Source organism: Salvelinus alpinus, chromosome 1, assembly GCF_045679555.1.
Source record: "Salvelinus alpinus chromosome 1, SLU_Salpinus.1, whole genome shotgun sequence".
Taxonomy (NCBI): domain Eukaryota; kingdom Metazoa; phylum Chordata; class Actinopteri; order Salmoniformes; family Salmonidae; genus Salvelinus; species Salvelinus alpinus.
The window spans coordinates 55088465-55107718 of NC_092086.1; the positions used below are offsets into that span (position 1 = coordinate 55088465).

Below are 19254 nucleotides of genomic sequence, written 5' to 3' on the forward strand. Positions count from 1 at the left end.
CTCTGAATGATCGGCTATGAAAAGCCATATGACATTTACTCCTGAGGTGCTGACCTGTTGCACCCTCTACAACCACTGTGATTATTATTATTTGACCCTGCTGGTCATCTATGAACATTTGAACATCTTGGCCATGTTCTGTTATAATCTCCACCCGGCACAGCCAGAAGAGGACTGGCCACCCTTCATAGCCTGGTTCCTCTCTAGGTTTCTTCCTAGGTTCTGTCCTTTCTAGGGAGTTTTTCCTGCCACCATGCTTCTACACCTGTATTGCTTGCTGTTTGGGATTTTAGGCTGGGTTTCTGTACAGCACTTTGTGACATCAGCTGATGTAAGAAGGGCTTTATAAATACATTTGATTGATTGATTGATCGTTCTATCTGTGCTAACACTAATAAATGTGTGTTTAGCTACATTGAAAAAGAAACTCACGTTACTCATAGTGTGTGTTGACACACCTAGCTGGCTAGCTATGAATGACTATGGCTTTTCAAGTCACTCAGCAGTGCTATTTGCAGAGTAGATATTTTTAAGCTATTCCCCAGTGACCAAAAACAAGCAAGTACCGCAACAAGTTATGTAATGATTCTGAAATGGTTGTATTCCCCATATACAGTACATGACATTCTTGTCACACCCTGATCTGTTTCACCTGTCTTTGTGCTTGTCTCCACCCTGCTCCTGGTGTCGCCCATCTTCCCCATTATACTGTTTGTCTGTTGCCAGTTCGTCTTGTCTCGTCAAGCCTATCAGCGTTTTTTCCAGTACTCCTGTTTCGTGTTAGTTCCTGTTTTCTAGTTCTACTGGTTTTGACCGTTCTGCCTGCCCTGACCCTGAGCCTGCATGCCTGCCGTTCTGTACCTTACGGACTCTTCCCTGGATTACTGACCTCTGCCTGCCCTTTACCTGTTGTTTGCCTGCACCCTGTTTCGTAAATAAACATCTGCTATTTCAAACTGTCTGCATCTGGGTCTTATCCTGAGGTCTGATAAATCTATTGGTTACAAGAATTTTGTATAATAATTTAAATGGAAAAACTCTACCTTTTGAATCCGACATTGTTTTGTATATCAGTTCATAAACCATGTGCCATGGAATCGGCATATCGAAAATATCTTCCCATCTATTTTGAAAACTGTATAGCGCAGCTGTTATTTTTTGGGTCCTTAAATGGAACTGGTAGACAATAGTGTTTTTGTTTTACCAGTTTTGGTCTTTAATGCAGGGCCGACAGACAAGTTCCTTAGCTTCTCCCCATTGCACTTTCCTTCTCCGTTTTTGCAGTAACGCTGCATGCAATCAGTTGCTTTTGTCAGTCAGCTGTTTAGAGTGCTCATTGCTTTGTTTTTCAGGTATGCACGGGCATTGATATTCTCCGTGTCGTCCGTGGCCACAAGAAGTAGACCATTTATTTAGCTTTATTATTTTTTATCAATATTTGTTTTCTTTCCTGGATCAGCTGATGATGATCGACAATACCACTAGACAACTAGCCTTCAGCTAGACACCAATACACATCCAATCCATCCAACAAGTAGGCTATAAGCCATGACAGTAGCCTAGGCCTATATATAGTTGACTCTTTCGGTTAGAAGCATTCGATTTTGCAATGGCAGATTTGTGTACCGAGAGAACGGTGTTTACTGCGCTGCGAAACATAATGAAATGTTCAGTAGGCATAGTTACATTTACAGTGCATTTCTCCATGATCCAGATCTCAATGATCCAAGATTCCTATTGGGTTTAAGTTCAATGTTCTAATTCTATTGTTAAATCCTTAATAGTGATAAATAATACGGCCATAAATGTCACTAATGTAAGGAAAGAAAGGTAGTGTTTTATGACACACACAGGAGGCTGCTGAAGGGAGGACGGCTCATAATAATAGCCGGAAACCATGTTTGCTGTATTTGATACCATTTCACCAATTCCACTCCAGCCATTACCACGAGCCCATCCTCTCCAATTAATGTGCCACCATCTGTGAAGACTCCTAGCATATTTTACTGTTTACAATGCCTTTATCAATTAATTGTGTATGTTTCTAAATGGTGATTGTGTGATGACAGGATATAACTGCTAACCGTGTGATATCTTAATAGTACTTTCAAGACAACTGGGAATTATGAAAAAAAACAAGGTCAAATCATGACGTCGATGATCTTCAGGTCGGAAAGTCGGAGTTCTAGAAAGATGCCCGCGTTTCTGACTTGTCATTCAGAGTTGGATGACCATTCAAAAAATGTTCCCAGTATGAGCTGTTTTTTGGGGGGGTTTGTCTTGAACACGCTGAAGTCGGGATTTCCGAGTTCCCAGTTGTTTTGAACGTGGCTTCAGCATCTTTATCTGAAACCTGTGTGTGTTCATGTGTGTAAAATTGCCTCGGCTGTGAGGGTAGGCTGCTAGCAGTGGTGTAAGCACAGTGGAGGGTAAACGCAGTAAACCCACCTTTTTCAGAAAAATGCATTGAAAGTAGAGTGAGCGTTAAGCATGAGCATCATCCACATACCAATTTTTTTCCAAACTTTGCTTTTTTGTGCCAGCAATTAGACATTGTTCTTAGGGCTGACAAGGTAAGAATCTGTCGTTCTGCCCCTGAACAAGGCAGTTAACCCACTGTTCCTAGGCCGTTATTGTAAATAAGAATTTGTTCATAACTGACTTGCCTAGTTAAATAAATAAAAAATGAAAAATTTAGTGGAGTTTACACACCTATTTATTTTACCACACTAGGCTACATCACTGGCTACCAGTAGGCATATTTGAAGTTCATGGTAATATACATTGTAGCCTCGTATAGTAAATTGACGCGTTAGGGTAATCATGACGTTTTTCCTGGGACAGTTTCAGCCCCATTTCATGTGCCCCGACTTTTCAAAAAATATATATATATTTTACAAAAAATATAAATATTTCAGCAAGAGCTGTCACGCCTGCTACCGCTCCCCAGCATTACACACTCCTGCCACCCTCAATCAATCACCCCAGTCATTACCTCCTCTATATCTGTCTGTTCCCCCGCTCTGTTCCCGGCATCAGCATTGATTGTCATATGTCCTTGTATACCCGTGTGCTGACACTGTTCCTGTCTTGTTCCATGTCTTTTCCAATTAAATGTTTCACTCCCTGTACCTGCTTCTCTATTCCAGCATCAGTCCTTACAAGAGCGTCAATTAAGGCCTAATCAATGGCAATCGGCAAATGTCATTAGACACACTTTTTGGTGTTTTGTAACAGTTGTCTATTTCCATTCATGAATGGTTTAAGTGCAAATACAGTGCACTGTTTGGATGTTGGCATTATTTTGGAGTGGATGAATATACAGGCATCCTACTTTTTGAAGTGGTTTGTTTGACAATCAGATAATAAAAGCTAATTCATCCATTAAATCTTTACTATTAGGACCATTATAAAAATTTGCACGAGTTCACCCAATCATAGCCGCGGGAAGTAGGGGTGCTGAGGGTATTGCAGCACCCCTTGAAAATATCAAAAGAAAAAATATATTTGTTAAAATTATTAGAATTATTTTAGATTTTTTTTTTTTTAAGTAGTGCACTGGGCCTTTAATAGTCCTGTATTAGCGTGGTCGACAACATTTTTACCTAGGATAGTACTTTTCAGACCGGGCTAGTTGAAAATCTGTTTAACTAGCCTGCTGGCTAGTTACATTTTGTCTTATCTAATATCTCAGGGCACAGATTTTACACCAGGGCAGCTGGGCTAGTAAAAATGGTGGTCTCCTAGCTGGCCAGTGCCCAAAATCCTTATGTTCCGTTCCAAGTGGGGAACAAGCGTGATTGCACATTGGATGATGCCTTCTCAGCATGGATGAGTAGTATGTTGATATTTGTTGCTTACTTACAAGTTTTTACTAAACAGTACATTCTAAATAGTATATAGTACGATTAGTACGCAGTATGCAGTTTAAGTCAATAGTAGGCAAGACAGATTTTGGACAAGGCCACAGTGTTGCCTTCCAAAGCCAAATATGAATTTGTAATTTTATTGAACAAGCTTTTTCAAATTTAGCTCACTTCCAGCAAAGTTTGTTGAGTGAACAAACATTCATACCATAGCTACATTTCTTGTCTTTCTGAAGTCCACCCCACTCACAGAATAACACTAATTAAACAATGTTTATGTTGTTTATTTTACAGTGAAGGCAAACATGAATTTGTATTTTGACTCAAGTTTTTATACGTTCAGCTCACTGTTAGCAAACTGTGTTGAGTGAACAAACGTGAACACATTAGCTACATTTATTGTCCTTCTAAAGTCCACCCAACTCACATAATATAGCTGATTAAGCAATTGGTTATGTTGTCTGTTTTACAGTGTAGTTGCCGTGACTCAATCAACTGTCTGTCACCCGAGTCACATTTATGTTGCCTAACTATTATTATCCCTTGTGATTGTGATTAGTACACTAGCATATGGCTCTCTAACCAATTCTCAAAGTTTAAGTTGAGGGAACAATGTGTTGAGGGTATTTTGACAAAATATCCACTTTATTCTTATCAAAACATAATTTGACATGTAAATATTTTTTAGCTGAAAGAAATAGATCCCAAAAAGACTGTTCTTTTTGCAAAATTAGGCCTACAGTAAGTTAGCATATTCTGTCAAATGAAAATATAAAGTTCCCTTCTATAATGTGCAGCTTTTTTCCAAAGTACAATCCACATTAGCACTGAAAAGCTGATTTACTATCATTTGATTGCAGTATCGTTTCGTTTTTAGAAGTTTGAAGAAAATATACATTTTGTCATATTTTTGTGGTAAAAACAACTGCCATTTAAAGGGGCAGTACACCATAATTTAAAATATACTTCATTTTATTGACAAAAAGTGATTCATCCATTGATTCTGAGAGACAATGACCAAAAATATGGCTTAATTGTCTTTATTTACTTACCCCACAGCCAACTGTAGCTGCTAGTGAAACAATGGGAGTGTTAGGGCCTATAGCAGGATGCGTCAAAAAGCATGCCCAAATCCTCAGTCACTTCAAACCAAATGTTATAGCAACCAAAATACCATAACAAGATGTACATATAGAATATTCTGGGATATTATTGTATTTATATACCATTTTCCGTAGAATATCTATTTTTCGGAGAATACACACCAATATAGCTCTATGTGTACATTCAGAGGGTAGTTTTTTATTTCCGTATTACACTCCTACCAAGTATTCATTCCACTGACAGACTTTTATGAGCTGTTTTGACTTCAACTAAGCATATATCTAAGGTAACTTTGATTTTGTACATGGTCATACCTAGTTATAACCAGTTATAACCATAGGTGAGTACATAACGTGCTCCATCTCTGCAGGTGATCTGTCTATCAGGTCCATCTCCACCCTCTAAGGATATGTATAACTTAACATTAACTTAACATTGTCTCCAGAGAAACATGGATTCAAATAAATACTTTTTTAGATTTGCCTTAGAATAACCACTATTTTGGAGAATAGAATACACAACAATACAGCGCTCTGTGTAGATTCTGAGTTCTGTATTGCATTTCTATCAATAAAAACCATATCGGTGTGATCGAGGCGTTAGGCCAAGACAGTAAGCCTATCTAAAGGAAATAGCAATTGCGAACTTGATCAAATGTTTTTGGAGGAGAATGTTTTATTTTGCAGTGACATTTGCGATATCTGACCGTTTCTGAACGACAACTGCAAATGTTTGGGGACCTGTAAAAAGATCGTTTGAATTCAATAGTGTTTTGCATTTACTTTTTCCGATCCTAAATATGCTGCACTGCCTGTGAATTCTGAAACCGTGTCTACTCGTTAAAAAAAGACTAGTCTACACTTACAGTTGTAGCCTACACACTTCAATGTAACATATCAACTGTCCGTTCACCTGTTAAATTCTACTGTATGTTAGCCTATAAACCGCGCTCCCTTTCGTTGCGAAAACATAACATTATAATATATAGTAGGCACAAAGATGCGCATGGTAATTTGTTGTACGTCTACTTTGGGAATACGAACTCATCATGGCCAGAAAAGGTGAGGAATTTATTTTGCAATGGTTATGAAAGTGTGTATGCATTATTTTTATAAATTAAAGTGTCTACTCGAGAATTTAACGTTACAGTATTCCGATGCACTAGCCTAAGAACGTCAATGGAGAAGGTTAACCGTCTGTTGTACCATTAAACTGTACTTCGGATGGAGGCAAATAGAGCAAAATACATGAAATAGCTTATCTATTTAGCCTACTATTGTGAAGTGGGTCCAATTAAATTAGAGATGGGACGAATGGTAGCCTATCCTAACTTGTTGTAGGCAGATAGGCATTTCGCGAATATGAAACCATCACAGACAGTTTAGGTGGGGCATTCTGAAATGATCATGGAAATGAAATAAATGATAGGAAATAGATGCCTATTTCTAGTTATTGTAGAATGCAAAGATAACATAAATCGATTGTGTATTCGCACTAACATTTTTTTTGTTATGAATAAGAGTCATTTTATATTCCTGCACAAGACTACTAGGCTACTTTTTCCTTCTTGCAATGCAATACTTCAACCATTAGAAATTGTGTGTAGTCTACGCATGGTCTAAAGTTTTTCGGGGAATAAGCACATTCTCAAATCAAGTTCAGTTTTTATAAATGCCAACTTTTGCGTGAAAACTGGACTCGCATTTTTTGGGACATATTTTGTGTATACACAACGTTTATAAATGAGGCCCGAGCACATCTGCACAGCAGAGAAATCGTCCTGTAATGAATACTCGGGGAGAAAAAGGTGTAGATTCACGCAGGTGTTTATTTCGCGTTCTCAGAAGTCAGCAATCGTGGTCACAGGCTGGCAATGGTCATACACAGGTAGGCAACAGGCAGGTGAATCAAAACTAGGACTGAAGACTATAACTGGTTCTCACAAACGAGCTTGGAAAAGGCTTAGTAGAGTCAACACGAACAATACCCCACGAAGGCACAAAACGAAACAGAACACAAGGTTGACTAAGAAAATAAATACAGAACCTTACATCACCCATTGAAGCTTATTCTCTGTCCACAGTTGTTTGGTAGCCCTAAATATAATGCCAATGTGAGAGGGAAATTGGAAATATAACATTTGTCAATATGATAGTTTATGGTCAAATGATCAATCCAGGAATATACTTGAATATGCAGTTATTATGTGCACTTTACACTTAATATTCCTTAATATTCCTTAATATTCCTTGAGTGTTGTGTTGCAAAGCCTATTTGTTGTAAGATTATGTGTAAGATTGTCTACATGATTTTCATCAAAGGCTATCTCATAGTCCACTGAGTTCCCACTAATTTAAAATTGACCACCAGCTCTGTTAAGAACATGCTTCATCTGAACTTGAAACACCTGTGACATCATTTTAAAATACTGTATCACATTTCCTTACAAGAACAAGGAAGTATTTCCATCTCTCTTCCTGAGAAAAGGGGTTTTGTAGATGACAAGTATGTAGTGGTGTAATTGGCGTCAATATACAGTTTTCATAGACCCTATCTTGCCCATTGATTGTGTTACAGAAACAGTGCCTTGTTACCACGCTGGTTGCCAAGGAAAGAATCAGCCAAGGTTGACAAAGTAGCTTGTAGTCTCTTTATTCTCCTTTCTGACTGTGTGGACCTTACACCTTACACTGTAACAAATTGCTGTACATTTAAAGAATTTTTTTACAGTTAGCTACTGTAATTCTATATTACAGTACTCTAAAGAGCAATGCATTATGTTGGCTCACTGGCATTCCAATTTACAATAACATTTTACAGTAAAGTAGTATAATTCTGAGAATTATGGTGCATTGTGGGAAAATGTTGTGAGCGACGAAAGAATCTCTGGCTCATTAACATATTTTGAGGGGGGCCTTGTAAGTGGCTATATTTGTTGCACCCCTTAGTGAGAATGCTGTACCCCACAGAATACAGTACCATACCATATCTTTTCAATCTAAAATCTTTTTTTCTGTAAATTTAAAGTAATTTACTGGCTACTATGCTGCCAGTAATTTACTGTAATTCAGTACCACCCCACAGAATACAGTACCAGATTTATTTTAGGGGGAGCGCAAAAATCCTTTTGAACACTAGTGGGTGCATGCTATTGTTGTTTCGGGCTCATTAACATATTTTGAGACGTGCCTTGTAAGTGGCTATATTTGTTGCACACGTTAGTGACTTCTGTAACAGTTGACTTCTGTAACCGTAAAAGCCTTGGTTTCATGCATGTTAACATTAGAAGCCTCCTCCCTAAGTTTGTTTTATTCACTGCTTTAGCACACTCTGCCAACCCTGGTGTCCTAGACGTGTCTGAATCCTGGCTTAGGAAGGCCACCAAAAACCCAGAAATTTCCATCCCCAACTTTAATATTTTCCGACAAGATAGAACTGCCAAAGGGGGCGGAGTTGCAATCTACTGCAGAGATAGCCTGCAGAGTTCTGTCATACTATCCAGGTCTGTGCCCAAACAATTTGAGCTTCTACTTTTAAGAATCCACCGTTCCAGAAATAAGTCTCTCACCGTTGCCGCTTGCTATAGACCACCTTCTCCCCCCAGATGTGGACACCATATGTGAATTGATTGCCCCCCATCTATCGTCAGAGCTCGTACTGTTAGGTGACCTAAACTGGGACATGCTAAACACTCCGGCCGTCCTAAAATCTAAGCTAGATGCCCTCACTCTCACACAAATTATCAATGAACCTACCAGGTACAACCCCACATCCGTAAACATGGGCACCCTCATAGATATCATCCTAACTAACTCGCCCTCCAAATACACCTCTGCTGTTTTCAACCAAGATCTCAGCGATCACTGCTTCATTGCCTGCATCACTGTCAAACGCTCCCTAAAACACTTCAGCAAGCAGGCCTTTCTAATCGACCTGGCCCGGGTATCCTGGAAGGATATTGACCTCATTCCGTCAGTCGAGGAAGCCTGGTTATTCTTTAAAAGTGCTTTACTCGCCATCTTAAATAAGCATGCCCCACTCAAAAAATGTTCAACCAGGAATAGATATAGCCCTTGGTTCACTCCAGACCTGACTGCCCTTGACCAGCACAAAAACATCCTGTGGCGTACTGCATTAGCATCGAATAAGAGACAATACTGTGCAGCACGATATGCAACTCTCAGGGAAGTTTGGAACCAATATACACTGTTCGTTAGGAAAGCAAAGGCTATCTTTTTCAAACAGACATTTGCATCCTGTAGCACAAACTCAAAAACGTTCTGGGACACTGTAAAATCCATGGAGAATAAGAGCACCTCCTCCCAGCTGCCCACTGCACTGAGGCTAGGAAACACTGTCACCTCCGATAAATCCACGATAATTGAGAATTCCAATAAGCATTTTTCTACGGATGGCCATGCTTTCCACCTGGCTACCCCTACCCCGGTCAACAGCCCTGTACCCCCCACAGCAACTTGCCCAAGCCTCCCCCATTTCTCCTTCACAGCTCTTCTGAAAGAGCTGCAATATCTGGACCCCTACAAATCAGCCAGGCTAGACAATCTGCACCCTCTCTTTCTAAAATTATCCGCCACAATTGTTGCAACCCCTATTACTAGCTTGTCCAACCTCTCTTTCGTATCATCAGAGATCCCCAAAGATTAGAAAGCTGCCGCGGTCATCCCCCTCTTCAAAGGGGAAAACACTCTAGACCCAAACTGCTACATACCTATATCTATCGTACCCTGCCTTTCTAAGGTCTTCGAAAGCCAAGTTAACAAACAGATCTCCGACCATTTCGAATCCCACGTACCTTCTCCGATATGCAATCTGGTTTCCGAGCTGGAGCGTGGCTGAGGTGCACCCATGACAAGGTCCTAAACGATATCATAACCACCATCGATAAGAGACAAGACTGTGCAGCTGTATTCATCGACCTTGCCAAGGCTTTTAACTCTGTCAATCACCACATTCTTATCGGCAGACTCAACAGCCTTGGTTTCTCAAATGACTGCCTCGCCTGGTTCACCAACTACTTCTCTGATAGAGTTCAGTGTGTCAAATCGAAGGGCCTGTTGTCCGGACCTCTGGCAGTCTCTATGGGGGTGCCACAGGGTTCAATTCTCGGGCCGACTATTTTCTCTATATATATCGATGATGTCGCTCTTGCTACTGGTGATTCCCTGATCCACCTCTACGCAGACGACACCATTCTGTATACTTCTGGCCCTTCTTTGGACACTGTGTTAACTAACCTCCAGACGAGTTTCAATGCCATACAACTCTCCTTCCGATGCCTCCAACTTCTCTTAAATGCAAGTAAAACTAAATGCATGCTCTTCAACCGTTCGCTGCCCGCACCTGCCCGCCCTTCCAACATCACTACTCTGGATGGTTCTGACTTAGAATATGTGGACAACTACAAATACCTAGGTTTCTGGTTAGATTGTAAACTCTCCTTCCAGACTCACATTAAGCATCTCCAATCCACAATTAAATCTAGAATCGGCTTCCTATTTCGCAACAAAACATCCTTATGCTGCCAAACATACCCTCGTAAAACTGACTATCCTACCGATCCTTGACTTCGGCGATGTCACTTACAAAATAGCCTCCAACACTCTACTCAGCAAATTGGATGCAGTCTATCACAGTGCCATCTGTTTTGTCACCAAAGCCCAATATACCACCTACCACTGCGACCTGTATGCTCTCGTTGGCTGGCCCTCGCTTCATATTCGTCGCCAAACCCACTGGCTTCAGGTCATCTATAAGTCTTTGCTAGGTAAAGCCCCGCCTTATCTCAGCTCACTGGTCACCATAGCAGCACCCACCCATAGCACGCGCTCCAGCAAAGCCAATTCCTCTTTTGGCCGCCTTTCCTTCCAGTTCCCTGCTGCCAATGACTGGAACGAATTGCAAAAATCACTGAAGCTGAAGACTCATATCTCCCTCTCTAACTTTAAGCACCAACTGTCAGAGCAGCTCACAGATCACTGCACCTGTACATAGCCCGTCTGTAAATAGCCCATCCAACTACCTCATCCCCATACTGTTACATTATTTTTCTCCTTTGCACCCCAGTATCCCTACTTGCACATTCATCTTCTGCACATCTATCACTCCAGTGTTTAATTGCTAAATTGTAATTAGTTTGATACTATGGGCTATTTATTGCCTTCCCTTATCTTCTTACCTCATTTACACACACTGTATATAGACTTATTTTTATGTTATTGACTGTATGTTTGTTTATTCCATGTGTAACTCTGTGTTGTTGTTTTTTGTCGCACTGCTTTGCTTTATCTTGGCCAGGTCACGGTTGTAAATGAGAACTTGTTCTCAACTGGCCTACCTGGTTAAATAAAGGTGACAAAAAAATGTTTTTAAAGAGTGCTGTACCAATTTAACTGAAATGTGGTAGTAGTTCCCTATCAATTTAATGTGTATAGGGACAGATCAGAGTGGCAGCAAGTGTTTTGCCAAGCCATTTTAGTCTGTTTTGCCCTGTAATCACGGCCAGTTTGGAAGCCTTTGTGTTAGGCCTAGAAGTGCAAGTGATATAAAATACCAAATATTCATAAATATGCTGTAATATACAAATACCTAGCAGCCAACCTGCTTGCACCAATCCCATGTAATTAGAGAAATACCAATACTGCAATAACAGTAGCAATTACTTAAAGTATAGTAGGCAAATTTTACAGTATTGTTCTGTATTGTTGCTATGATATTACAGTAAATTAGAGAAAGTTAGTGGTAAGTTACTGTGTATATTACCATATTATACTTTGCACTAGTCAGAGATGGGCAAAAATACATCAAAAGGTATCTTTTCACAAATACAAAATACTTTGAAGACCAATGTATCCTTCAATACAAAAACATTCTCAGTAACGGTTACAGAAACTTTTTACTTGCTATGACTCTGGAGAGTGTCTGCTAAATGACCAAAATTTTAATGTAAAAATGATAAACAAGAACATATCACAGTCATAGCAAGTAAACATTGTTTTACCAATACTTAGAATGTTAAAGTTAAGTGGGCTATTTGCAAGTTTATTTTTGTGTTAGAAAACAGAAAATACATATATTCCAAAAAAACTGTTACAAAATAGATGAATTGTACGTCAGGCCAGTGAAATACAAATGACTGTAATGGCAGCCTTCGTCTGAAGAGGAGGTATAGCAGGGATCCGACCAAGACGCAGCGTAGTTTGTGCTCAACATATTTAATAATGACGATAAACGTGAACACTTAACAATTACAAAATGTGGCAAACCGATACAGTCCTGGCTGGTCCAGAGAAAACACAAAGACAGGAAACAACCACCCACAAACCCCAACACAAAACAAGCCACCTAAATATGATTCCCAATCAGAGACAACACAAAACACCTGCCTCTGATTGGGAACCATATTAGGCCAAACATAGAAACAGACAAACTAGACACACAACATAGAATGCCCACCCAGCTCACGTCCTGACCAACACTAAAACAAGCAAAACACACAAGAACTATGGTCAGAACGTGACAATGACAAAATAGGTATTGACATACCTTTATCAAATGCTTTTAACAGAAATAGTGCACGTAGTTGGCACTAGTTACCTACACTGTAAATCTACAACGGTTTATTAACCACTGTGCTTCCACTAATGCACTGTGAATTCTAGAAATACAACATGTTGGTTTAGTCAGGTGTTACAGTAATATATGTCTTAAATTTGTGTGTCAGTAAAGGTCCTGTAAATCTACAGTAATTTACTGGCTTCTGTGCTGCCATTATTTTGTACATATGCAGATACCTACTGGCTACTGTTTTGTCAGTAATTTACTGTAAAAAGTATAGCAAATGTTTTACAGTGTGCTTTTGGTCTGTTTGTCTGTGCCTAAGCATGTCATGGCTCAGTCAGCTCATAAAGGGTTGGGTAAGGTAGGGGGAAAGGTTAAGGGCTTCGTCCCCTGCAAAACCACCCGCACATTAATCATCTATGAAGTTGGAGAGTGTGCTTGCAAACAGACAATGAACACTCACAAGCACATTAGACTTAACCAAGTAATGTGACCAAACCATAGACTGCAGTCATTTAAGGTCGATATTAATGCATGGTCTGTTGTACATATTTTTAGAAGGGCTAGGCCCCTTAATTGTTTAAATTTGTCCTGGGCCCCCTATTGGCTAACACCTGCCCTGGCAAGTGGCAACACATTGCCGTGAGTGATTGTGTTCTAAATTTCAGCAATTGTTACTGGTCAGGCAAGTCATTCAAGCAAATCAGAGGTGTCAAACATTCGTGCCAGTGTTTGGTGCTTGCAAAACAATGGGTTTATAAAGTAGTAGTATAGTAGGAACAGTAGTACAGTAGTATTACATGCTTTGTTGTTGGTATTTTTGATAGAATGATCATAGGATTATAACCCTTGGGATAGATTATTTAAGACAGATTTTGGCTTGATGGATGTTCATGTATGATACTGTCACGTTCTGACCATAGTTCTTTTGTGTTTTCTTTGTTTTAGTGTTGGTCAGGACGTGAGCTGGGTGGGCATTCTATGTTGTGTGTCTAGTTTGTCCGTTTCTATGTATGACCTGATATGGTTCTCAATCAGAGGCAGGTGTTAATCATTGTCTCTGATTGGGAACCATATTTAGGTAGCTTGTTTTGTGTTGGGGTTTGTGGGTGGTTGTCTTCTGTCTTTGTGTTCCCTGCACCAGATAGGACTGTTTCGGTTTTGCCACGTTTGTTATTTTGTATTTTGTGTAGTGTTCACGTTTTTCGTCTTTTATTAAACATGTTGAACACGAATTACGCTGCGTCTTGGTCCGATCCCTGCTACACCTCCTCTTCGAGGCTGCCGTTACAGATACATGTGAATGTACAGAATGTGTGCTTTCATATCCATCTGTGTTCCCGTTTACTTTCTCTACCACCGTTTGAATACAACAGAGCACAATCAGACCTGGCGCCAGGATAGAGTGACTAAGGGGGCAGTTGAAATTGACGAGGGGGCACAATTTTTGTTGCGTTCTTGCTTTGGAATTATATTGAATTCTGCTTATATCACGCTATACCACAATAAACATAAAGTTCAAATGTGGAGACTCCGAGATCATTGAGCGCTTTTGAAGTGACAGGTTGGTGTGAAGTCCTTAGCCTATCTCCGCTGCGCTGTATCAGCACAATGAACAGCGTAAGGCCATTTTGGTAATGAATATAGGCTATGAGATAGACAGGGTAATTCACCTATTACAAACAGCCTATGGGAATATAGGCATGCACACAGCTGTCTTACCAAAGTAATGCAAACTAAATGTTGAAAGTAGTAGCCTAGTTATTTGTGCATGCAAACAAAAATACTGAATAGCACTTTGGCTTACAATACCAACACAACTGCAAATGCGAACGAACGAACGAACGAATACGAACAGAACAAAACAGTGGTTATCTCGTAGTAGGCCAGGTAAACAAAATATCAGATCGATAAAGTCATGACACAATCTATATTTAGGCTAGTTACATTAACAGTAAACAAATGCAGTAAATAAAAGACGAATGGTTTAATCTTTTTCACATCTAGAAAGTCGGCTCTCTGGGCCTTTACCAGTTGGCTGCTGCGTTCACTGAATCGTTCTGACATTTCACCAATGACAGCATCCAACGTGCTGAAGAACAGTCTTTTACACTCAGTTTTTACTCCTCTGTCTGTGTTGGCCTACTGTACTGTCCACCACGTATTGCTGGATATTACACTTACATAATGTTGTCATTTGCTTGGAGCTGGTTGTGTGTCAGTACCACAGGCACTGCACTATGCCCAAATGGCTTTGAACTCGATGTTACACCTCAGCTTCTCGATGCACTCCAACGCACTGTGGACCACTTTGACTCTAGTGTAAAAATCTGTTGCTTTTGCCTGGAGTCATTTGTTTGGAGGATCGAGAAGACTGAGGATTCTGTGCACCATGGGGGCTGTAAACCTAAATTCGGGGTCTGTCACCGCCTTCAACAGCCCTGTAGCCTCTAATCTTACTTATGTGTTGTAATATGATGATGTCAGAGGAACTTCTGACATCATCACAAAACTTTTAACACCCATTGACACAGTAGCCAGGTGTCCGGTCCACCTTTAATCCAGGAGCCTTTTTAAGGTTTCTGCAGTGTACACGGCAGCCACTGTTGGTTAAGAATTTGTAGTGAGTCACAGACATTAAGAAAGTACTCCAGCGCATTCTCAGACAACATTGCGTGAACTACTACTAAGTGAAGCTTGTTTTTCCCCGCTTTTTATGGAAACTCAAGGAGTCATACCTAACCACCACAGTGGATTTCCATAGCCCCTCTACACACACTACGGTGTGCTCTGTCCATTGTGCTGACATAGCGCAGCGGAGATACAGATATTGCGAAAACCTGTCACTCAATTATTTTAACCCATTTGCTATTTTTGTATAGGGACATAAAACAAAAACTGAGGGGGTACAAGTTTCAACTGAGGGGCCTAAGCCCCCTTTTGCCTCCTTGTGGAGCTGGGTCCTGTCACGTGTGCTCCGTCTCCAGCCTCTAGTTCACCAGGCTGCTCATTATGGCGCACACCTGTCACCATCGTTACGCCCACCTGCATGTCGTCAGACTCAACTGGACTCCATCACTTCCCTGATTACCTTCCCTATATATGTCACTCCCCTTGGTTCCTTCCCTAGGCGTCATTGTTTCTGTTCGTGTGTCATGTCTGCGTTGCCGTGTTTCTTATTTTGTATTATGTTGTGTTTATTTATTAAAACACTCACTCCCTAAACTTGCTTCCCGACTCTTAGCGCACATCGTTACAGGTCCAAGCTCAATGTGCTGCATAAGGGAGAAGTTGAGCATGTTCGTGTATGTGTGTGTGAGTGTGAGTGCATGCCTCCACAGCAAATTGGCCAGTGTTATCTTGCGTTGATTCCATAATTAAATATACAGTGCATTCATTAAGTATTCGGACCCCTTTCCACATTTTGTTACATTACAGCCTTATTCAAAAATGTATTAAAATATATGTTTTTCCTCATCAATCTACACACAATACCCCATAATGACAAAGCAAAATCAGGTTTTTAGATTTTTTTTAGCAAATGTATTAAAAATAAAAACACTGAAATACATTATTTACATAAGTATTCTGCTATTCTAACTCTCCACAGTAAGTTGAAACCCCGACTGAGTTCCTAAAAAAAATAATAATAATAATTTGGGTCGGGGGCCTAGTGGCTGGGGGTGCCTAAGCGACCGTTTTGTGTCATGAGCCTCCCCTTTCTCGCTCTCGCTCTCGCTCTCTCTCTCTCTCTCTGTGCATTGTTGTAAATTCAGTTTGGTAGCCTGGTGGTTGTTGTCATATCATTCAGTGCTAAGGCCATCTGCCGCTGTATGGAAGCTCTACCAAATAGTTCAAACATACGTAGCTTAACAGAGTAGTGCAAGTATTGGGGATGTTGAAAAGAGAAGAGAGAGTTCTAAATCTGAAATAACAGTGGGACTCCACTTGCCAACAAACCAGCATGGCTAGACTTTACCGGCAAGGGAGGTAGAGTATATTTAATGACATTCTCTCTTTCTCTCCTGCTCTTTCTCTCCCTCTGTCTCACACTTTCTGTTTTTCTCTCCCTTTCTCATTTTACAGTATATGGTAATGTTTGGATGCATTGTATTTTGAGCTACATGTTTGTTTAATAAAAAAAAAAGGTATTAATTAGCTAGCTCTGTAGATGTATTTCTATTAACTTTTACTTTCATACGCAACTGCTTTGAGCTGCATTTGCTAAAGGGTATTTCAACATACTGTTTGTTACAACAGCATATTTCAGTGTTGACACAGTAAAACACAACCGTTTTATCTAGCATTCAGGTTCCCTCATCACAGCATAGACATCTTTGTTCCTGGTTGTACAATCTTCTATACGAGTTGTAAAGCCTAGACTTCCTGGTCCCAAATCTGTTTGTGCTATCATGTCAACTCCATTGCGGTCAACCTGAGCTGCTGCTGTGTCAACCCAACTGACAATTGAAAAAAACAAACAACTGACGGTTAAATTAACTCAACTAACTTGGTCAAAATGACCCAGCATGTGTTCTGTCCAATATTTACCCAGAGCTGGGTTACCAAATAACCAAATTGGGTTGTTTTTAGCCCAGCATTTTTTGGAGTCTATAGACTCCCTATGTTGACAGCTGTACTCATGGGGAATTTGAGTTGTGGGTGATTGAACTGGCCCTACTGCTCAGTTCAACTTCCCTTTTCTTAAGGCAAGCCTTACAGTCAAGCCCTGATAGGCACTCTGTCACATTTCCACATTAACACAGGCTGTGAGACCATGATATCTGATTTGTCATGGGGATATTTTTGGCTAGCTAAGTGTGGTTGGCTAGCTAAACAATGCCACTTTATATAATGTTTACATACCCTACATTACTCATCTCATATGTATATACTGTACTCTATACCATCTACTGCATCTTGCCTATGCCGTTCGGCCATCGCTCATTCATATATTTTTATGTACATATTCTTATTCATTCCTTTACACTTGTGTGTATAAGGTAGTTGTTGTAAAATTGTTAGGTTAGATTACTTGTTAGATATTACTGCATGGTCGGAACTAGAAGCACAAGCAGTTCGCTACACTCGCATTAACATCTGCTAACCATGTTTATGTGACAAATAACATTTGATTTGATTTGATATTTCATGGGGTCTGTGGGTCATTCTCTCAGTATATTGTGGTCCAAGGAAGTGTGGTTCATATATATGATCTATTTTTATGTACTAAGGTGAGGAAACTAAATTACTTGGTGTAAATTGTAAACTGTCATGATCAAAACATAGATTCAGTGGTTGTAAAGATGGGGAGAGGTCTATCCATAATAGAGAGATGCTCTGCTTTTTTGGCACCACGCTCCAAAAATCAAGTCCTGCAGGCTCTAGTTTTGTCTTATCTTGATTGTTGTCCAGTCATATGGTCAGGTGCTTGCTCTTCATTGTATTCAAAGGGCTAATATAAAAACTATACATGCCAGTCTATCTTGGCTAAGAGCTGAGGAGAGACTGACCACATCACTTCTTCTTTTTATAAGAAACGTTAATGTGTTGAAAATTTGCAAGTCAACTTACACACATCTCTGACACACACACTTACCCCACCAGACATGCCACCAGGGGTATTTTAACAGTCCCCTAATCCAGAACAGAACAAATTCAAGAACCAACCTATACCAAGATGGTAGTAGAGGTGCAGATGTGTTTGGTGTTGTCCCATGTAAATGTGGTCTTTTTTCATATTTCTTTGTATATATTTCAATATATTTCTATCTCTTTTTCCATTTTTAAATTAAATATACCTTCCGGCAACCCGCCTCACCCAATGTGATACGGATCTGCTATATTTAGCCCTTATAGCTAGAACCTCCATCAGAAGCTAGCTGTCAGATGCTAACCAGCTATTAGCTACTAGCTATTTAGTCATTGTTAGCCACTACCTTTACCTCTAGCTCAGACACCAGCCGCTTTTACCCTGGATAATACCCGCCAGTCTGCACAGCGCGATATCAACCCTGAGCATATCGGACTGCTTTTCTCCACCATTACTCCAGATTACTCCATTACTGGACCAGTACTCCAGATCATCGCAGCTAGCAAGCTGCTACCGAGTGGCCCAGCCCCGAAGTTACCCTTTGAGCCAGGCCCATCTCCCGGCCTGCTCAGTGGACCCTATGATCACTCGGCTACACAGCTGATGCCTCCCGGACTCTTCACTAACACTACTAGAAGCCACTACATCGCCAGATTCCTGCCGTAAGCTCTGGACCTTTGCATCGGATCATCGCAACTAGCTAGCTGCTACCGAGTGGCTATAGTGGCTAACGCCCTTGTCCCGAAGCTAGCACCAGTTAGCCTCGAGCCAGGCGCATCTCCCGGCTAGCAAAATAAATTACTCCAGCTACAATACCTCTTTTGCTAATTGGCCTGGACCCTTTGTCGACACGGAGCCCCGCCAATCCATCACGACTGGTCTGCCGACGTAATTCCGTCCGATGTGCCCTCAACCGGCCTTTTTCGGACGTTGGTGAAGACACTTCTGCTAGCCCCGGCCTGCTAACTTTATGAACGGCATGTCTCCCACTTGCTAGCGTAGTAACGACTTCCCTGTTTCATCTATTGCTGTTCACTGGGCCCTATGATCACCTGGCTACATAGCTGATGCCTGCTGGACTGTTCATTAATCACGGTACTCCATTTAGTTTAT

At 40.6% G+C, this 19254-nt stretch overlaps 1 protein-coding gene across 2 annotated transcripts in view; it reads left to right on the forward strand.

Moving 5' to 3' along the window:
* Positions 1-5648: 5648 nt before the first annotated feature.
* The window catches only part of LOC139580813 (beta-1,4-mannosyl-glycoprotein 4-beta-N-acetylglucosaminyltransferase-like), a 29948-nt gene continuing 16342 nt past the window's right edge, over positions 5649-19254 (forward strand). The window contains exon 1 of one of the 2 annotated variants that reach the window (XM_071409844.1): positions 5649-6031. In XM_071409844.1, the coding sequence (XP_071265945.1) occupies positions 5970-6031 (62 nt within the window). In that variant the 5' untranslated portion in view covers positions 5649-5969. Of the gene's footprint in view, positions 6032-16340; positions 16539-19254 lie in introns of those variants that run through there. The other variant, XM_071409853.1, reaches the window with a different exon arrangement.